Source organism: Hemiscyllium ocellatum, chromosome 24 (assembly GCF_020745735.1).
Source record: "Hemiscyllium ocellatum isolate sHemOce1 chromosome 24, sHemOce1.pat.X.cur, whole genome shotgun sequence".
Classification (NCBI taxonomy): Eukaryota; Metazoa; Chordata; class Chondrichthyes; order Orectolobiformes; family Hemiscylliidae; genus Hemiscyllium; species Hemiscyllium ocellatum.
Genome location: NC_083424.1, coordinates 48,187,006 through 48,206,895, shown reverse-complemented (window position 1 = coordinate 48,206,895; position 19,890 = coordinate 48,187,006). Strand labels below are relative to the sequence as shown.

At 41.4% G+C, this 19,890-nt stretch overlaps 1 protein-coding gene across 1 annotated transcript; it reads right to left on the bottom strand.

The window, feature by feature from the left end:
- Window positions 1-1,497: 1,497 nt before the first annotated feature.
- On the bottom strand, window positions 1,498-18,029 carry ctu1 (cytosolic thiouridylase subunit 1 homolog (S. pombe)). The gene is made up of 4 exons (XM_060844065.1): window positions 18,004-18,029; window positions 17,133-17,382; window positions 6,310-6,817; window positions 1,498-3,508 (listed from the first exon to the last, which is right to left on the bottom strand). The coding sequence occupies exons 3-4, from the start codon at window positions 6,803-6,805 to the stop codon at window positions 2,979-2,981; spliced, it is 1,026 nt and encodes a 341-aa protein (XP_060700048.1). The 5' UTR covers window positions 6,806-6,817; window positions 17,133-17,382; window positions 18,004-18,029; the 3' UTR covers window positions 1,498-2,978.
- Window positions 18,030-19,890: the final 1,861 nt, after the last annotated feature.

Below are 19,890 nucleotides of genomic sequence, written 5' to 3'. Positions count from 1 at the left end.
CTGAATAGGATATTAAACCTATATTAATATAAACAAATATATTAAAACAGCAATAAATAAAAATAGGTAAAAGATTGGAGACCTGATATGGTGGAGGGAAATCTGTTATGTAGACGATGAGTTTCATCCAAAAAGCAGCTAATCTACATTTTGATTTAAATTGTTGTCCTCATACTATGAGGCTATTCTCAACATCCATGGGAATAGGGGCCAAAATGTGAACTGTGGTAAGTCTTATGGACATGGAATTACCCACATCTGATCTGCAAGATGTTCAACTACCTATACAGGCTACCACCAAATTTTCTTGAAAATGATGTGGTAAACCCTGCCACAGTTATAGTGGCCTTGGATCAGAAGTGGACACTAAACTGATCAGTGTCAAGAACACTGCACAGCAATATCTAACTCTGCTTAGCCAAGCATCATTCCCAAGATGTTGAGAAGCTGTGCTTTCTTTCTTACAACTGTCACAGACACAATTATCTGAATTTTACAGTGCTACATCAGGACTTATCGAACTTCACAGTGAACAGTAATTTGAGCTCAATGCTCCAGGTGGCGCCACCTTCTCAATTTTGTCCCCATGGGAAATGAGTGCTTTTCACAAGACTTGTATTATTTACCCATCTGCTGCCCTTTCCACTCAAGACAATGTTGCCATGTAGCCTGAACAAGGTCTGAAGCTTACTTTCCTTTCCATACAACACTGTCCAGATGAAACATTATCTGTACTTCACATAAATGTTGATTAAATCAAAATGGCTTCTGCAATTTCTGAAAACCCTAAAGGCAGAAAGTATCTAAATGTTAAAAGCAAATATTTCCTAAACTGCAGAAAAAAAAACTTTTTTTAAACTTCTCAAATAAAATGAGTAACACTTTTGACGCTTTACCTCCCCTCCAGCAGAAAAAAGAAAATCACAAACCATGTCAGACCGGAGTGAATTGAAGCTAGTGGCAGGATGATAGATAACACTATCCAAAAGAAAAGGATGAAAATGTCTCAAGGCTGTTCATCATGGCTCAGACTATTGTCATAGTAAGATAAAGTTTCAATAAAAACTTTTAAAGTCAAATCCTAACACAGCAGGACCAACAAATAAATTTTAACTGAAGAGTTGACTTTGGCACAGTTTGCTCTCCTTTGCATTCAGAAAGCTTCTGCAATCAACCACAGGCTTATTTTACTTTATACACAATGAATTTTGTGAAGGTAACATATGTCAGTACAGGAACAGAGTTTTAATTAATTTCCCATAAATGCATCAGCACTTAGCATTTCCGGGTTAGCCACAGCGGAGGCAGGAAAGGGCCCCCTTGACTACTCCAAGCTCAGAGGAAAAGCCAATATATAACCAACACCTGCGATGTTTTTTCCCCATTTCCTAATCCAGTGAGAAGCATGGGGCAGATTCTGAGACGGTTGATTTTTGCGCACCAAGAACAGCGCTGGTCTTACTGAAACTCCGTAGTTGTACAAAATAAATTACGTCATTATCAATAACCATAGTTGTTTTATTAAAACAAATCCAGAAACTCATGATAATAAATATAAAACTAAATGGAATGATTTGTATCATCTCCAGCAGAGTTAAACACAGATGTTTTGAGTGCAGTCACGGTGGGCTGTGTAGCAAGGCAGTGTTTCATGGAAACATCATTGCGAATCACTGCTTCAAATCAATGGAATCCTTTCCTCCCACTTTCCTGGAACTCAGTTAAAATATTAAAAGCAGTTATTTCTAATGAGAGCAAAAACTTAAATTGGTTTTTAAAAATCTGTTGATGTCACCTAAAAATGGATTATGGTCATTAATTCAATTTACCTAACTATCTGATTGAGCAGGGACTGTATACAGTTTCAGTCAGAGGTTGCACACATCTCTGGCAGCATCCAGTAAAAGGGGTGTGAACAAGAGGGATTCTGGAATGAATGTAGAATCTGAAAGGCTAAAATATGCAGTACTTATTGCTTCTGTGATTCCACATTGTGTAGCTGGGTTGTCAGCCAGTCAAGTTGCCCTAAGTAACAACTAGGCCACATGTCAAGGTGGCCTGGATGCAATTTTACTTTAATTTATCATCTTCCCAAACCAAATTTGATCCATGATTCAGATCCTCTGAGTACAAGATAGCCCACATCAACACAGATCAGTGCAACCAATTGCCATTTTTTTTTCTTTAAAAATCAAGAAATGTTTGCACCAAGCATGCCAAGATTGCCTCAGGTACAAAATAGAATGATGCTCCCTTATTGTGTCAAAAACGTAATCCAATTCTTCCTTCCTTTTCTCCCCGACACCTCAAATGTACTTTTGCAGATTTTCCACCTCCTACTAGGAATTTCAAAATTTTAAGCTTCTGGAGATTGAAATCAGTAGGGTTTTGTACTCTGGGCATACGTAAGGACAAAGTTAGGACTATTTAAATTTCTTTCATGTAGCAGATGCTTCCAATAGAAAGGGAGATTTTCTTCTCATCAGCCAGGGTGCAAGCTATTTTTATCAACAATCAAAAACTTACATAAAAGTCACAGTTAAAATAATTTCTTTATCCTGGGATGCAGAATATATATTACATTTTGCTGATCAGCTATTGCACAAGGTTTTCATCAAATACTCCTCTTAAGAATTTCTGTGGCCTCAAAATCAGTAACGACACTCAGCTTCAGCTATGTTTATGAGAGACTAGAAGGGTGGTGTCTTTTAGCATTAGGTTTCATAACCCTCCAAATATTAACCTGTTCATTTTTTTTAAAAATTAGAACTTTATAACATTCAAAACATGGCTGACGTTAGCACAATAGATGGAGGGAATATTTGGTGGTTACAAGTTTGCTGGCTTTAAGTAGTGCACATGACAATGGAATTTAGATCCAGTATCCATGATGCAAACTCACTGAAAATGGACTAGTTAATACTTGAATACCAGCCTCAGCCAGACAGTCTGCAGAGTTTAAAAATGAACGTGTGCACTTAGAAAGTTACAGCTCCGAGTTTCTTCCGTTGTTCCTCAGTCAGCGGATCCTTTTTCAGCAGACGGTTATGTAATTTGTATTGTTTGCCAATGCCAAGTTTAGGGAGCCCACGGTTTAGTCCGTCTAGCAGAGCACATGCCTTGCACAGCTGCTGGCTGGAAATGTAACCACAACGGGTACAGGTTCCCTGCATGGGCATCTTCACATCCTCCTTTACAGACAGGTTCTCACCAGAGTGAATCACATCCATGATGGCACTGGTCCGGATAGATTCCAGATCTTTCAAGAAAGCACGAGCGTAGCCCCTGTATGCATTCGGGGAATACACGCATTCTGTAGAGAAGTAGTCCAGTTTCTTGAAATAAGCATACAGCACTATCTCTTTCTCATAGGCATATTTGAGTGGCTTGCAGCGAGGGATGGCTCCCTCACTACCTGTGATAATTGAAGTACAGCGGCGAAGTCGAGCAATATCTCCACGCAGGAAGTTCATCAGTACAGTCTCAGCAACATCATCGGCATTGTGACCTGGTAGAAGAGAAGGAAAAAGGGAGGATGTCATTAAATTTTACACTCGCAGATGCAGGTACATTCATGAATTACAGACCTGTCACTGTGCAGCATCACATCAGGAGTCCATATCACCCAACTGGGGTCTAAGCTGAGACCACTCAAACAACTCAACCTAACTGGCACAATATAAAATTGGCTTTTGACAGCCTTGTCCTGTGTTGTCCTGACCTAAAATACTAGGTCTAGGTGGTTGTCTAAAACAAATCATGCTTCAGCTCTCACCTTCCTGCCACTAATGTATTATTAAACCATGCTCTCATGAGTGCTTCTGGTGCCTTTCCCCATATCCTTGTAAATGTCTTCTTGGTCTGGCCACTGCCTTCTGCCAAATAAAGGTAAATGTAATATGGATTTTTTTTCATCTCACATTCTTAAATATCAGATTTTATAATAAATGCCTTTTTCACTACTGTCTCTCCAAATTAATTTATACTCTTTAAAATGTGTGCTGGATTCAATGGACTTATTCATAATACCTCAAATAACATGAATAATGTCCATTCTACGTACGTTTCATGATATTTCTAGTTATGCAACTTACTTATCAAAACTTCTTTTGGTCTTGTAAAAACCAGCAAATGTAGCACAAAACCTTTCTCCCCCCAAAACTTTCCCACTTATTCTGTTAACTGGTTACGTGTTTACGTTTTCCTTAGGTATGGAGACCACAACTGCAGATGGCATTCCTTGTACAATTGCAGCAAACCTTCCTTACGACTGTACCTCAACCCCCTTGTAATAAAGGCCAAGATCTCATTTACCACTATGCTGCAAGACATGTAGATAATGTCCACACCTCTGAACCAGAAGGTCCGAGTTCAAGATCCACTTGTTCAAGAGGTTCGTTATAACATATCTGCAATAGGTTAATTCAAAATATCTACCATATACCTTCCTAATTGCTTGCCATGTGTTAACTTGGTGTTTTGAACAAAGATACTCAAATCTCCCTGAACACTGATGATGTTTAACACTTTCTCACTAATAATCTTTTAATCTATTCTTCCTAGCAAAAGAAAAACCTCATTTCACTCCAACTGTCATTTTTTTGTTTGCTCACTCGCTTTATCTATATTCCTTTGCAAAGTATGCCTTCCTCAGAGCTTCCTTTTCATCCAGCTTTGTATTGTCAGCAAATTTAGATCCATTACACTGTCCCTTCTTCTAAAAGCAAGAATGTGAATCGTAAGTAACTGGGGCACAAGCACTGATCTTTGCAATCCCCATTAGTAACAGGTTGCCAAACTGAAAACAATCTGCTGATCGCTATTCATTTAGTCTTCGATCTGAGCTAATAATGTAATTAATATGAACCCATATCAAATGTAATAAACTATGTAGCATTTTATTAAATGTCTTTACAAAATCCAAATATACTACAGTTGCTAAGGAAGGTTTGCCCTTATCCATTTTACTAGTTATATCTTCTAAAATTTAAAATCTAGATTTGTCAAAAACTATTTCCATCTTTCAAAATCCTGCTGGCTGGACTTAATCAGATCATTTTCTCAGTTTCTTATTACTTTCCTAACAATGGATTCTAACATTTACACAACTACTCAGCCTGCAATCTCTGTCCTTTTCCTTTTGACTAGCAGTATTACATTTACTACTTTCTAGCCCACTGGGTCTGTTTTAGAATCTAGCAAATTCAAAAAATCACAACGTCTTTGGGAACATTTTATTAAGTTAGAGGTATGACACAAACACAAGCTGTTGTTGCCAAAAATTACGACTGTTGAAAAGGTCCAATATAGAATGACAGGGATGTACATCAGAAATTATCCAATGGTCAGTTTATCCTTCTATCATGGGAAACCAGAAAACAAATGTTATAGAGGTGAAGGGAAAGTGGAGGGCTTAAATTAAACCATTTGATAGGGCAGCACGGTGGCTCAGTGATTAGCACTGCTGCCGCACAGTGCCAGACCCAGATTGGATTCCACCCTCAGACGAGTGCGTGTGGACTTTGCACATTCTCCCCACATCTGCATGGGTTTTCTCCAGGCACTCCGGTTTCCTCCCACTCCATGGACGTATGTGTTAGGTGGATTGACCATAGTGCCTAGCGATATACAGGCTAGGAGGATTAACCAAGGGAAATGCAGGGTTACAGGAATAGTGTCATGTGTGTGGGGGGATCGGGGTGGGATGCTCTTCAGAGCGTTGGCGTGGACTCAATGGGTCAAATGGCCTGCTTCCATGCTGTAAGGATTCTATTACAGAGTTCCTAGTACTTAACATAATATGATACATGCAAAAAAGAACAGACCACCTTATAAAGGCCCAGATCATTCAAGATAAATAAAATTATAATGCCTTAAGCACACAGAAAGGAAAAAGCAGCTTTTGTAATACATGAAGTGTGAACTATCCCAAGATATTGACACCTACACATGGTGATAGAGCATTTGTTGAAAATCTCATGCTGGAGATGAAATGGGCTGAGTGGGCAACTACTGGATTGGTATCAGTGGAGATTTAGAAGTCAATGCACCATGCATACAAATTTGCATCAATGAGTCCAAATGAATATGAAGTCTTAACTGGCTCCTTGGTCATATGGGTATTTTTTCTGGTGGTGGAATATTAAAGTTATTTACACAACTGGTGTTTTTCACTGTGTCCATCACCTACACACACACACACACAAAACATGGATGCTGGGGAAAATAAACTCTACAATAAAAAAAATTCAAAGTTATTTATACAACTGGCAAACAAAAAACAGAAATGTGAAGTCAATGCTGTATTACCTGTGCAAACCTTGTCTACCTTCAGCATCATAGCTCCTCTATCAAGAGCTTGCCGTCTGAAGACACCACAGAACGTGCAGTTATTTTTCAAACCAACTTTCTTTACAATCTGATCCATTGTCCAGCCATACAGCTCTTCATAGGAAACAATTTTAAGAGGCAGATCATATTGTTGCTGGTTTCTCTTTACTGTCTCTAAAGAGTCATCACGATAACCACTGATGCCTTCGTCCACAGAGAGCAGCATTAGGTTTAACCCATAATTGTAGCGCTCATTTAAGACTTTTAGAACATGAGCCAGAACGGTCGAGTCTTTCCCACCAGAAGCACCAATCCCGACAGTCTCCCCCTTCTGGAAAAGCTCAGCAGATATAATTGTCTGATGAACTTCCTCTTCAAAGGCCCAGAAAAAGCACTCTTTACAAAGGGAGTGGCCTGTTTTGGGCCGCCTGAGGACTGCTGGCTTCTTGTCACAGCTACTGCAAGGAACTGGCATGATGGAGCCGATCTGAAAGAAAAAACAGAATGAAAATACATGACCTGAAGATCACAAAAGATTTCAATATGGCCTGAACATTTGTATAAGTTTATAATGAAATGTAACTGCATAACAAAATGCGTCCTTTTGTTATATATCCTTTTCATTACTTAGACTATTCAAAAATGGTTTTTAAAAACACAGTACGATTAACAGGAATTTGACAAAACGAGACTGGTATTAATTTATTTATTAAACATCAGATTAGAGAAGCATAACGACAAAGCAGAATAATCTATCTATCCCTAGAAACTGATCCACAGGAATTAAGAGCACAAGGTTTATTCCTCATATTTAGGGACTTCAATTGATTGTGTCAATGTTTAAAGCACTTCATCAACTTCCACCTGAAAGATAGTACTCAAGGGAAAGCATTCTATTTGCATTGTGGAGTATCAGCCTAGATTCTGTACATGTTTACTATTGGGGCTAGAAGCAATAACCTTCTGATATGTTACTACGTTCAGTCTTCAGTCTTGTTCCTACCATGTAGTATATACTTTTCAACAGCAACATATTTACATAGAAGGCTTGGATTGTTTCTGAATCCTTATGAAAAGGTCCCGACTTGCTCCTGTGATGCTGCTTGACCAGCTGTTCATTTTCCAGTTCCACACTTTATTGACTCTGAATTCTTTAGACTTGCAAACCAGTTTTCATGCCTTGCATAGCTTTCACAAAAGGATTGCCCCAGTTGGGACAATAAAAGACTCCAGCACTCACTTGATTGCATTGCATATTTACAAAAACAAGAACAATTGTATAGTAAAAGTCGGGCTCATGAAATAATGGATGGTTTTAATAATTTCCATGATTGCTGGAAAAACTTTACAACGGGTAGAGAAAGGATTGAAAAGTGGCAGAGCCAAATCCAACATGAATCCCCAAACTTGTATCATGTATTACACCTGAAAACCATGAGACAATGTTTTTTTCCCTCAGTCCTCTGGAGGGGATAATTGCAGATGAAACATTCATATCCAGAATCTGGGACCATTATTGCAACCTTCTCCATACCTGATGACTGCTGCAGTTAAGTGCTTGCTCGGGAAAACCCAGCAAGCTTCACATCACCGTACGCAATGGTTGTGTGGTGAAACCTATTACCAAGAGTAGCTTGCAGTTGCAAGAATAACTGTTTCCCTTTGTATTTCTATAGGTACAGATGACAAGCATTTTGCAAGGCTTCAAGAACAAAAGGTACATGTTAAGTTTAACAGAACCAGGAAATAAACAGTGGTCAAGGGAATTTCTAGTGACCCCCATGTTTTATGTTAAACAAATTACAGGCTTTGATCAATTAACTTTGATGGCAGTAACTTCCTGTTGAACCACTCAGGTTGTCACAAAGCATTTCATAAACAGTTAAAGTATTTTGAAGTAGAGTCACTGCTGTAGAAAAGTTAACGCAGCCAATTTCTACAACCAGAGATGTAATTACAATTCAATAGTATGTTAAGGTCAGTAACATACTCCCAAAGGCCAGCTGGACACACACATGAAAAAGATTAACTTACAGGGTTATGAGGAAAAAAACCAAGGATGGAATAAATTAAGTTCTTTTCAAAGAGGCAGCACAGGCACAAACAGTCACAATGGCCTCCTTCTGTCAAGTAAGATTCTATGCTGCTAAGAAGGTCACAGAACAGAGAGCACTATAGGACACGGAAAACACTAACATTGAATGGCATTAGGAATATGCCAAAACTATGTGTATTTCTGTTTAAGTTGTCTTAACCAACTTAGACACAAGCAAAGTAGTTTATTGACAATGCAAACCTAGTTGTACTGGACCTCTGCAGTAACATTAGAAGCCATATTATTCCAAAAGAACATGCATTCCTCTCTCCGTTACAGATACAAACTAATTGGATTTGACAGGACAAATGGATTTTCAACTTCTCTGCCTGACAGTTGCAAGTTCTCATTAGGACCCATCTACATAGAAAATAGGATCAGGGGTAGGCTTTTCAGTCTGTCGAGTCTGCTCTGCAACCAATAAGAGTCAAGAAAACGTGGAGCTGGAAAAAGCACAGCAGGTCAAGCAGCATCAGAGGAGCAAGAGAATCGACATTTCAGGCTGGACCCTTCATTGGGACTGGGAAGTAGTAAGGGGGCCGAGAAATATATAGAGGAGAGGGTGGGGTTGGGGAAAAGATAGGTGGATATAGGTAGGAGGTGATTGTGTTTGGTCAGTGGAAAGAGTGGAGTGAATAGGTAGGAAGGAAGATGGATAGGTTAGGTCAGGTCAAGGAGGTAAGATGGAATGGGAGGGCTGGATCTGGGATGGGGGGGGGGGGGTAAAGGGAGGTTTGGAAGTTGCTGAATTCCAAGTTGAGGCCACATGGTTGTAAGCTCCCAAAGCAGAAGATGAGGGGTGTTTCCTTCAGTTTGGGTGTGGCCTTATTTTAATGGTGGAGGCGCCCAGGATGTATATGTAGTTGGGAGAGTTGAAATGGCTGGTAACCTGAAGGTGGGTTTAATTGGAACATGCGGACCATTGACGTTCCCTGAACTGATCCCTGAGTTTGCACTCTGTCTCTCCGAAATAGAGGAGACCACATCAGGAGCAATGGATACAGTGACTCTGGTTAGAAGAAATGCCGGACTTGGAATGATTCTTTGGGGCATTGGATGGAGGTAAGAGGAGAAGTGTGTCGGCAGGTTTTGCAGCTCCTGCAGCCGTAGGAGAAGGTTCTAGATTTGGAGGGGTTGGTGGGGAATGTAGACCTCAAGAGAGAGTCGCAGAGGGAACGGTCCCTACAGACAGCAGATGGGGCAGGGAAGGAAATATCTTATTGGTGGTGGGGTCAAACTGCAGGTGGCAAAAATCGCATTAGATTTGGAGATTAATGGGGTGGAACATGAGGACCAGGGGACACTATCCTTATGGTGGTGTGGTGGTGGTGGGGTGGGGTGGGGCGAGGCGATGGTGGTGGTGGGGTGGGGCGTTTGAGGGCCGAGGCTTGGGAGGTGGAGGAGATGTGGTTGAGAGGAAATTATGGTACTTGATTTATGAGGACATCTGGGATGTTTTGGAGTGGAATCGCTCATCCTGGAGACAGGGTAGTTGGGATTATGAGATTGCATTTTTGTGGGAGGGTTGGGGAAAGAAGGGGGAGGTGTAGTCAAGGTGGGTTGGGGGTCTGAAATAGATGTTGGTGCTAAGACCATTGCCGGAGGTGAAGACTGAGGTGTCTAGGAAGAGGAAGGAGGTGTGGGTAAAGTTGATGAACTGTTCGAGTTCCTCATGGGAGTCATTAATATAATGGAGGAAAAGGTGGGGGACTGTGCCTGTGTTGCCGTGGAAGAGGGGCAGTTCTACGTATCCTACAAAGAGGCAGACATAGCTCAGACCCATGCAGGTACCCTCTGGTTTGTAGAAGTGAGAGGATTCAAAGGAAAAATTAAGGGTGAAGGCTATTCAATAAGATCATAACTAATGGAACCGTTTTGAATTTCACATTCCCATCTACCTAATAACCTTTGATTCCCATGCCTACCCAGAATCTATCCACCTCTGCCTTAAAAAATATTCAATGACCCTCATTTCTGTTCTATGGCCGCATGTCCAAAAAGTCTCTTAATCATCAGAACAAAGACATGTGTGTCTTCAAAGGGGGTGCCCTATTTTGTAACCAGTGCACTCTAGTTCTGGATTCCCCACATACAAAACATCCTTTCCAAATCCACCATATCACAGTGTCATTCAGAATCATTTACATTTCAATCAGGTTACCACTCACTCTTCTAAACAAGTGGAAACAAGTCCAGTCTGTCCAACCTTTCCTCTTCGGGCAATCCACATATTTCAGCTATCAATCTAGCAAACTTCCTGAGTTGCCTCCAGTGGACTTATACACTTTACTTTAAAATTAATGGAATGAAAACATAACCTATGAAAAGTTCTGAACTTGATCCAATCTGCTGGACTTCTGCCCAGAAAGTGAATATAAAAATTCATCACCAAATATGATTAAACCTTCACCATCATTGCCTTGATACATGTTATGAATACATTTGCATTTTCAAACAGATGGCATCTCTGACAATGCAGAACAACTTGCATTATAAGCCACCAATCAAGTATGAAAATGCCCCAAAGCATATCAAAGACCATTAGCAAATGACAGTACTATTATAAAATGTCAACCCAGCTTGCACCAAGTTCATAGAAGCTTAAGGTCACAATTTGCCAGTGTGTTATCAATGGGTCCTAAGCTCACTCTAGGAGTTAGAGGTAGATTTCATTGTCATATATACTGAAGTATGGGAATAAAATTACAAGTCTTAGCAGAATTGCACAATCACTTTGAAAGGCTTGTGTTGTGGACTTCAGGGTTACTAGGCTAGCAATTGAACTCACATTTTTATACCCTCAACATACTCTTTACAATTATGACTAGTTACCTTATCAGTGGTAGGATAGATCTTTGATTCCCGCTGACTCATGGAAATCCCTGGCTCGTGGTCAACCAAGAAAAAATAAGTTCTGGGAGACACCAATCACATTGAGAGACTTCACCAGCAATAAACAAAGGAAAAGTTGTGATGTTTGGAGAGCACTCGAATCAGACCAATAAGTCATCCATCACAACGTTCAAGCATAGCGGTAGTCACCATAGTCCTGGAGAACCACAATGTTATTCTCTAATTAGAGATAACTAGTGGCGCGTTTAACCTGAGGGTCACCTCGTCTCAAGCAAGGGATGAGGTTGAGAAGGTAGAAACTTTGTGGTGACCTCTGCCAGTGTGGGAACTGAACCTGTGCTGTTAGCGTCACTCTGCTTTGCAAACCAGCCACCTCACTCAACTGACCGCCTGTCTTGCATATTGTCAAGTCTGCAGATCACACTTCAAACTGATCATACAGAATTCAGTGAACCAGAGTGGAAACAAGTCAACCTCATTCCTGAGAGTCTGTCTAAGGAAGTAGGTGAGATGAATGTAGAATCAATACTGAAAGATTAGGTAACAAAATACCTAGTGATTGAAAATATGATTCAAAAATCAGGATGGATTTCAAAAAGGTATTCTTTTAAGAAATAAAAGAATAGTCAAGGGGAATGCAGTGGATTTAAAGGCTGAATTCAGTGGTCAGTGGTGAAGCAAGACTACCCTTGAAGAAAGATCTCTGTGGTTTAACTTGTAATGTGCGTTTGAATGAATTGATGTTTAACAGGAATTCCTGATACTGAGCTGTAGTGATATCATCAGGCTGTCAGAGCAATCAATCACGTGAAAGAATTGTCAAAGCTAATTGGCAACAAAAACAATCATCATCAAAACACATTTCAATAGGTTTGACAGAGAGATGTACAGCATAGAAATAGACCCTTCTGTTGACTCTAAGTTCTGGACCACACAATAGTTTCATTAACCTCTTTATTTTAGCTTAGCCAGCAAGAGGTCAGGGGTCAACACCAGAGTAACTCGATGGACTCTCATTAGACCTGAGTATAGCAGAAAAGCAGTACAGTTTAGAGCCCTCATATCTCTTAACCCATACTTTTCATCTGCTGATAAGTAGTGCAGTTAACAATGCTCCGTTGAATAGTGGAAGCAGTCCAAGCCCCAGCTGCAGCCTTCAGCCTGTACAGACATAGACACATTTTAAAATTTATGGTAGATCGTTGTTTCAGCAAAACTTTTAACTATTGCTTCCCCAATACTCTATCACTTCAGTCCAATTCATCCATGCCAATCAGATATCCTAAATTAATCTAGTCCCATTTGCCAACACTTGGCCCATACCCCTCTAAACCCTTCCTATTCATATACCTATCCTTTTAAATGTTCTAATTGTACCAGTCTCAACCACTTCCTTTAGCGACAAATTCCATACGCGCACCACTGTTTGTGTGAAAAAGTTGCTAGAGGTCCTTTTTAAATCTTTTCCCTCTCACCCTAATCCTATGCACTCTACTTCTGAACTCACCCACCCAATGGAAAAGACCTTGTCTATTTACCCTATCCATGCCCCTCATGATTTTATAAACCTCTGAGGTCACCCCTCAGCCTCCAATCCTTGAGGGAAAACAGTCCCAGCCTATTCAGCCTCTCCTTATAGCTCAAACCCTCCAAACCTGGCAACATCCTTGTAAATCTTTTCTAAACTATTCCAAGTTTCACAACATCTTTCCTATAGGAGGGAAACCAGAATTACACACAATATTCCAAAAGTGGCCTAACTAATGTCCTGCACAGCTGCAACATGACCTCACAACTCCTATACTCAATGTTCTGACCAATAGAGAATAGCATACTAAATGCCTTCTTCACTACCCTATCGAGCTGTGACTCCACTTTCAAGGAACTATGCATCTGCACTCCAAGGTCTCTTTGTTCAGCAACATGCCGCAGGACCTTACCATTAAGTGTACAAGTCCTGCTCTGATTTGTCTTTCCAAAATGCTGCACCTCACATTTATCTAAATTAAACTCCATCTGCCACTCCTCGGCCCATTGGCCCATCTGATCAAGATCCCCCTGTACTTGGACATACCCTTTTTTTGCTGTCCACCACAACTCTAATTTGGGTGTCATCTGCAACTTACTATCTATACCGACTAGGTTCACATCAAAAACATTTATATAAATGACGAAAAGCAGTGGGCCCAGCACTGATCCTTGTGGCACACTGCTGGTCACAGGGTTCCATCACCATCCCCTGTCTTCTACTTTCCAGCCAGTTCTGTATCCAAATGGCTAGTTCTTCCCGTATTTCATGTGATCTAACTTTGCTAACCAGTCTACCATGAGTCAACATAGCCAAGCAAAAGATTGGGTGAATTCAGAAACTGATGAGTCATGGACACCTAAATAAAAATTAGAAATTATTGTAATTCATATTTTCATAGATAGACCAATTATTCATTAGCAGTTATTACTTAGATAATTGATTAAAGCCCAGTGTTCACTGAACACAGCTCAACATTTTCTCAAACAAAAGTTTGACAGCAGAAGAGTAATGCATTTGCTAGATTAACCAATTTTGCCCCTTCTTGTCTCAGTGGGATGGGAGACTACTTTTCAGTGCAGCTTTTGATTGAGCAATGGATAACAGACAGCATTATTTGGCTTTCTGTGTGATTCTGCACCCAGTCTTAAAGTTGCAGTCAGAGGGATAACAAGAGTAAATGCTGACAATTCACCATCAAAAGTCCTGCAAATTTAGTCAATATACACAGAACCTCAGGAGGCCTTCAATAATCTATCAGAAAAGAGGTTCAGGAGAAACGTCCAGTGCTGGTGACAGAATGCATTACGGATGGCTATTGAACTAAGGCTGTACAATAGACTAATATAAAGATCAAACTGTTATCTTTCAGATCAGTGCTAGAAGGGAATTGACAGGATGAAGTGAGAAGAGGCAATAATATTGGAGAAGGCTTGTGCAATAAAGGAATACCAAGGTCGAACAATTGACATATATGCAATATTTACATTAGAATTGCTGCAATGCGCAGTACGGATGGTCATTTGGCCTGTTCTATCACTGCATGTTTGTCTACAATCCTGCAAGCGCATTCTCAAGGATATATGCAACATCTTCAAAAATTATGTACAGAATGAGCTCATATCACCTTACTGATACAGCTGTTGGAATACAGAATCCATAAGGTAAACATTTCCCTTAGCCTAGTCAAGGACCTTCGGTTATTGACCCACTTGACAGAACTGCTACTGTGCTTTTCTCATCTATTAATTCTGACAACCTTTAATAGTTTACCTTCTGAATTTTGTTGCAAGACAAAAAAGACAATATGATACAGGAATAGAATTAGGTAATTCAGCCCATAAAGTCTGCTCCACCATTCAATCATAGAATCCCTACAAAGTATCCCCGTGAAAAAGGCCATTCAGCCCATTGAGTCTACATCAACCCTTTAAGGAGTATCCCACCCAGACCCAACCCCCTACCCTATCCATATAACCCCACATTTCCCATGACTAATCCGCCTAGCCTGCACATTCCCTGTACACTACTGGCAATTTAGCAAGGTCAGTCCACCTAACCTGCACATCTTTGAGAGGGGAAATGGGGGCACCTGGAGGAAATTCACACAGATACTGGGAGAATGTGTAAACTTCATACAATCACCTAAAGGTGGACTCTAATCCAGGTCCCTGATGCTGAGAGGCAGCAGTGCTAACCACTAAACCACTGTGCTGCCCATCAAGGCTGCTGTTTCTCAACCCCATTCTTCCGTCTTCTCTCCAGAACTCTTAAACCCTTACTAATCACAAACCTGTCTATCTTTATCTTAAATGCACTCAATGTCTTACCCTCCATATCCCTCTGCAGCAAGGAGTTCCACAGAATTGACAACGTCTGGCTTGGGTTATTTCCCCTCATCTTAGTTCTAAAGAGTTGTCCCTTCACCTAGCGGCTGTGCCCCCTGGTTCTAGTCTCTGCTACTAGGGAAACATCTCCCCACATCCATTCTATCTAGGCCTCGCAGTATCCTGTAAGTTTCAATCAGATCCCACATCACCCTTCTAAACTCCACTGAGTACAGACTCCGATTCCTCAACTGCTCCTTGTATGACAAACCCTTCATAACCTGGATCACTCTAAAATTTCCTCTGGACTCCGTCCAATGTCAGCACAACTTTCCTTAGATATGGAGCTCAAATTGTTCACAATATTCCAAATATCTGGCCATAGCCTTAATTAGCCTCAGCAATACATGTCTGGTCTAATCTTCTAGCCCTCTTGAAATGAATGTCGATATTGCATTCGACATGCTGACTACCAACTGAACCTGCATGTTAAGAGAATCCTGAACTAGGACACCTACACTCCCTTGGTGTTTCAGATTTACAAAGCTTTTCCCCATTCTTCCAGACAAAATGTATAATTTCACACTTTTCCGCATTGCACTCCATTAGCAATTTTGCTGCCCACTCATCGAGCATGTCCAATACCCTCTGCAGCTTCCCATTTCCTCAACACTACTTATCCCTCCATCTTTTGTGTCATCTGCAAACTTAGCAGCAATGTCATCAGTTTCTTCATCAAGATCTTTAATGTATAACATTGTGGTCCCAACACTGATCCCTGTAGAATTCCACTGGTTACTGGCTACAATACTACAAGAAATTCCTTCATTCCAATCCTCTGCCAGTCAGCTAACCTTCTATCCATGCCAGTACCTTGCCCCTAACACCATGGGCTCATACCCAGATAATTAGGTCTCAGCCCCGATTGCCTTGCTGTCAAATCTGACATCGATACATCATACCGCCAATCAGCTCTGAAGAGTCATCGAGACTCCAAGCTTGCTCTCTCTCCATGAATGCTGTCTGAAGCAGTGATCTCCAGCATTTGTTATTTTCAGTTCAAATTGCACAAGCTCATTTAATCTGTTTTACCTACTGCATGTATTTAAGCACAAAGTTAAAAATCACATAACACCAGGATATAGTCCAACCAGTTTATTTGGAAGTACAAGCTTTCACAGCTACTTGACGAAGGAGCAGCACTCTGAAAGCCTATACTTCCAAATAAACCAGTTGGACCATAACCTGATGTTGAGTGATTTTTAAACTTCACCCACCCCAGTCCAACATCAGGGCGTATACATCATGGCATTTAAGGACATCACTCAGTCCTACAGACCTAGACCCCAGTCCTAGATTCCTGATGAAGATGTCATGCACAAAACGTCGACTCTCCAGCTCTTCGGATACTGCCCGACCTGCTGTGCTTTCCCAGCACCACACTCTTAGACTCTGATCTCCAGCATCTGCAGTCCTCACTTTCTCCTACTCTCAGTCCTACATTGACCACTCCTCCCTTCGGGACTGTTCCACCTTGACATAACTGAAGACTCTCATGCCTGTCAAAAATCCTGACAAACTAACTCTACCCCCTCTTTAAGGCCTGCCCATGTTTCCTGAAGTATTCCAGCCGAGGTCCAAGCAGTGATTTATAAAGCTGCAGCTGCTAAAACTAGAACCTAGCCAGATCTCCCCCAACTTTCTGCTGGCTAGAGGATAGCCTACGTCCTTGTAGCTAATTCAATGTACCAGTGGCAGCAACACTACGCGGCAGAGGGAAGTCCCGGACAACAGGGAGCAGGTCATGGAGTTACCAGGCAGTAGAGGCCTAACACTATCAGTCTCGCCGCTCACACGCGGATCAGCGGGCTCACGGTCTCCAGCCCCCCCCCCCCAACACAATCTCTCGCCATCACTTAATTATCAGGCGGGAACCCCGGCCTGCAAAAGGCTCCCTGACAGACATTTCAACCTTATTGACTAAATGATGACTCCGTACCTGAGAGGACCCGCACCACCGCCGAACATCGCAGGCCGTCTGACGGCTGGCTCTTCAGCCTTCCGATTGGCCAGTGCCCACATCACGTGACTCACGCGGCGCGTCTCGCCAACCAATAGCAGTAGTGCACTGTCACCCGCGAGGCACGATGGGATTTGTAGTCTTTCCATGGCAGCAGCGAGACTGGGCTCAGCCCACAGCATCATCGAGATGCTGCAGACAGGAGACATCCTTCACTGGGTCCCCGTAACTGAAAAGGTACACAAACAAAACATTACCGGTCCTTCACGTCTCAAAAAGAATGTTAATAAAAGTATTGAAGATATTCTGGTTTGGCTGCACGCGTGGAGGGACAAAGAGTTAACATTACATCTCTACAATAATAACTTAGATGGTCTTTCATTAGAACTGGAAACAGTTACAGTTTAAAACAAAAGAGAAGTTCTGTGATGTGGTGGAGAACAGAATAATTAAAAATCAAAAGGAACAGTGGTGGGAGGCCGACGGATGCTGGAACAGGTGTGAATGGTAATTGAATGCCAACAGTTTGTGTCAGAAAGTAGTGGGGGCAGGGGTTAATGATCTGGAATTGGTGATGTGATGGAGACGGGAGGTTTGGAAGGTGACGAAGAGCACCCAACACTATTCAGGAATGACAGACAACAAAGTAGAGTGGAGTAGGAAGTCAAGGGTCATGGTGCAGGGGAAAAGAGAAGATAACTAAACATTTTCTCTTGTGCTATTTCTTAGAGTTTCATTCTCCCATCAAATACACTTTCTCTTTCCTTTGTTAATTTATAATTATAGATCCTCCTGAAAATAGCTTCACTGCCTCTCATAAACAACACTTATTATAACACCTGTGCTTTACCTCCTTCCTTCCCACTCATCAGGTGGAAGCAATTTACTTGTACTTCCAATTTTCTGTTAAGGGTTCTTGTAGAATAGTGGCCGTATCGCTCTGAGCCAGAAGACCCAGATTGAAGTCCCACCTGTGTGTAATAACATAATTGAATAGACTGATTAGAAAATATCCAATTTACAGTTAGGATTCTTGTTACACAGTGGTATCTCTGTACCAGGAGACCTGGCTTTAAATGCCACATGTTCCAGAGGTTTGTAATAACATCTCTGAACTAGTTGATTTGAAAAATTCTACAATTTACTGTTTTATCTCATGATAATACAGCTTCCTTTACAATAGGAAGACCAGACAGATTGAGTTACACTTCACCAATAGCAGTGTTGCTCCAATATTACAGTAACTTTAATTGTCATGTTGTAGTTGTAAAAAGCATCGTTTGTGGGGCACTGCAGCAGATAGGACATCACTGATGGAGATGAAGGCCAAGTGATTTCTGTCTGAACAACTATTTGAATTTGATTCAAAGTGTAAATTTGGTGCAAAATTGAAAATAAGTCCCTTCATTTGGGTTACTCCAAGAAGTAAACATTCCAGAACAAGCAGTGATTGGGAAATTGAGAGGCATACCTGTAGTGAGACCAATGCCTGAGTATGTCATGAACAAACTGTAATATGAATGCGAGGAAAGAAGCTGATTGGTGAGTAGAATTTGTGATTATATGATTAGAAGAAAGTGAGGACTGGAGATAAGAGCTGAAAATGTGTTGCTGGAAAAGCACAGCAGGTCAGGCAGCATCCAAAGAGCAGGAGAATCGACATTTCGGGCATGAGCCCTTCTTCAGGAAGAAGGCCTGAAGAAGGGCTCCTGCCCGAAACGTCGATTCTCCTGCTCTTTGAATGCTGCATGACCTGCGCTTTTCCAGCAACACATTTTTAACCATTATATGATTAGGGACAGGAGGGTGTGATTGCTAATTAGACTGGTATGAGGACCCAAGGGGTTAAAATTGAGGAACCTCGGCTCCTGCAATTGTCTAACAGTTAGAAGCTTCCTGCAGACAAGACTGGGGACTGTAGAGAACATGAGCAAACTCACCATCGCAATTTGGTAATGGGAAAAAGTGAGGGCTGCAGATCAGAGTCAAAAAGTGTGGCATTGCAAAAGCACAGCCAGTCAGGCAGCATCTGAGGAGCAGGAGAGTCAACATTTCGAGCATAAGTTCTTCATCAGGAATGAAGCGCTTTGTCTTGAAACGTTGACTCTCTTTTCCTCGGAAGCTGCCTAAGTGGTTATGCTTTTTCAGTACCACACTTTTTGACTCTGAACTTAGTACAGGGAGCCATTCCAGGAAGGAAAGGAAATAGGAATGTGGTTGTTATAAGTTACAGTATAATTAGGAGGGTAGATACTGTTATGTGCAACTATGAATAGGAGTCCTGAAGGCTGTGTTGCCTGCCTCGTACCAGGGATAAGGACATCTCAGAGCAGAAGAACACCTTGGAAGGGGAGAGATCCAGTAGTTATTGTCCATCTTAGTACCAATCATAGTGGTGAGACTAGAAGAGAGGTTTTACTCAATTCAAGGAGCTAAATTCAAAAGCAGGATCTCCAAAGTAATAATCTCTGGATTATTACCTGAGCCACAGGCAAACTAGTATAGGGTAAATAAAGCCAAGGAGTTAAACATGTGGGTGAAATGCCATCAGTTTTGGGAATGAAGGGAGTTGATGTGGTAGGATGGGCTTTGCTTGAATTGTGAAGAAAGTCAGGACTGCAGACGCTGGAGATCGGAGACGAGAGTGTTGTGCTGGAAAAGCACAGCTGGAAAATTGACGTTTCGGGCATAAGCTCTTCATCAGAAATGAGGCCTGTAGGCCAAGGGGGCTGAGAGA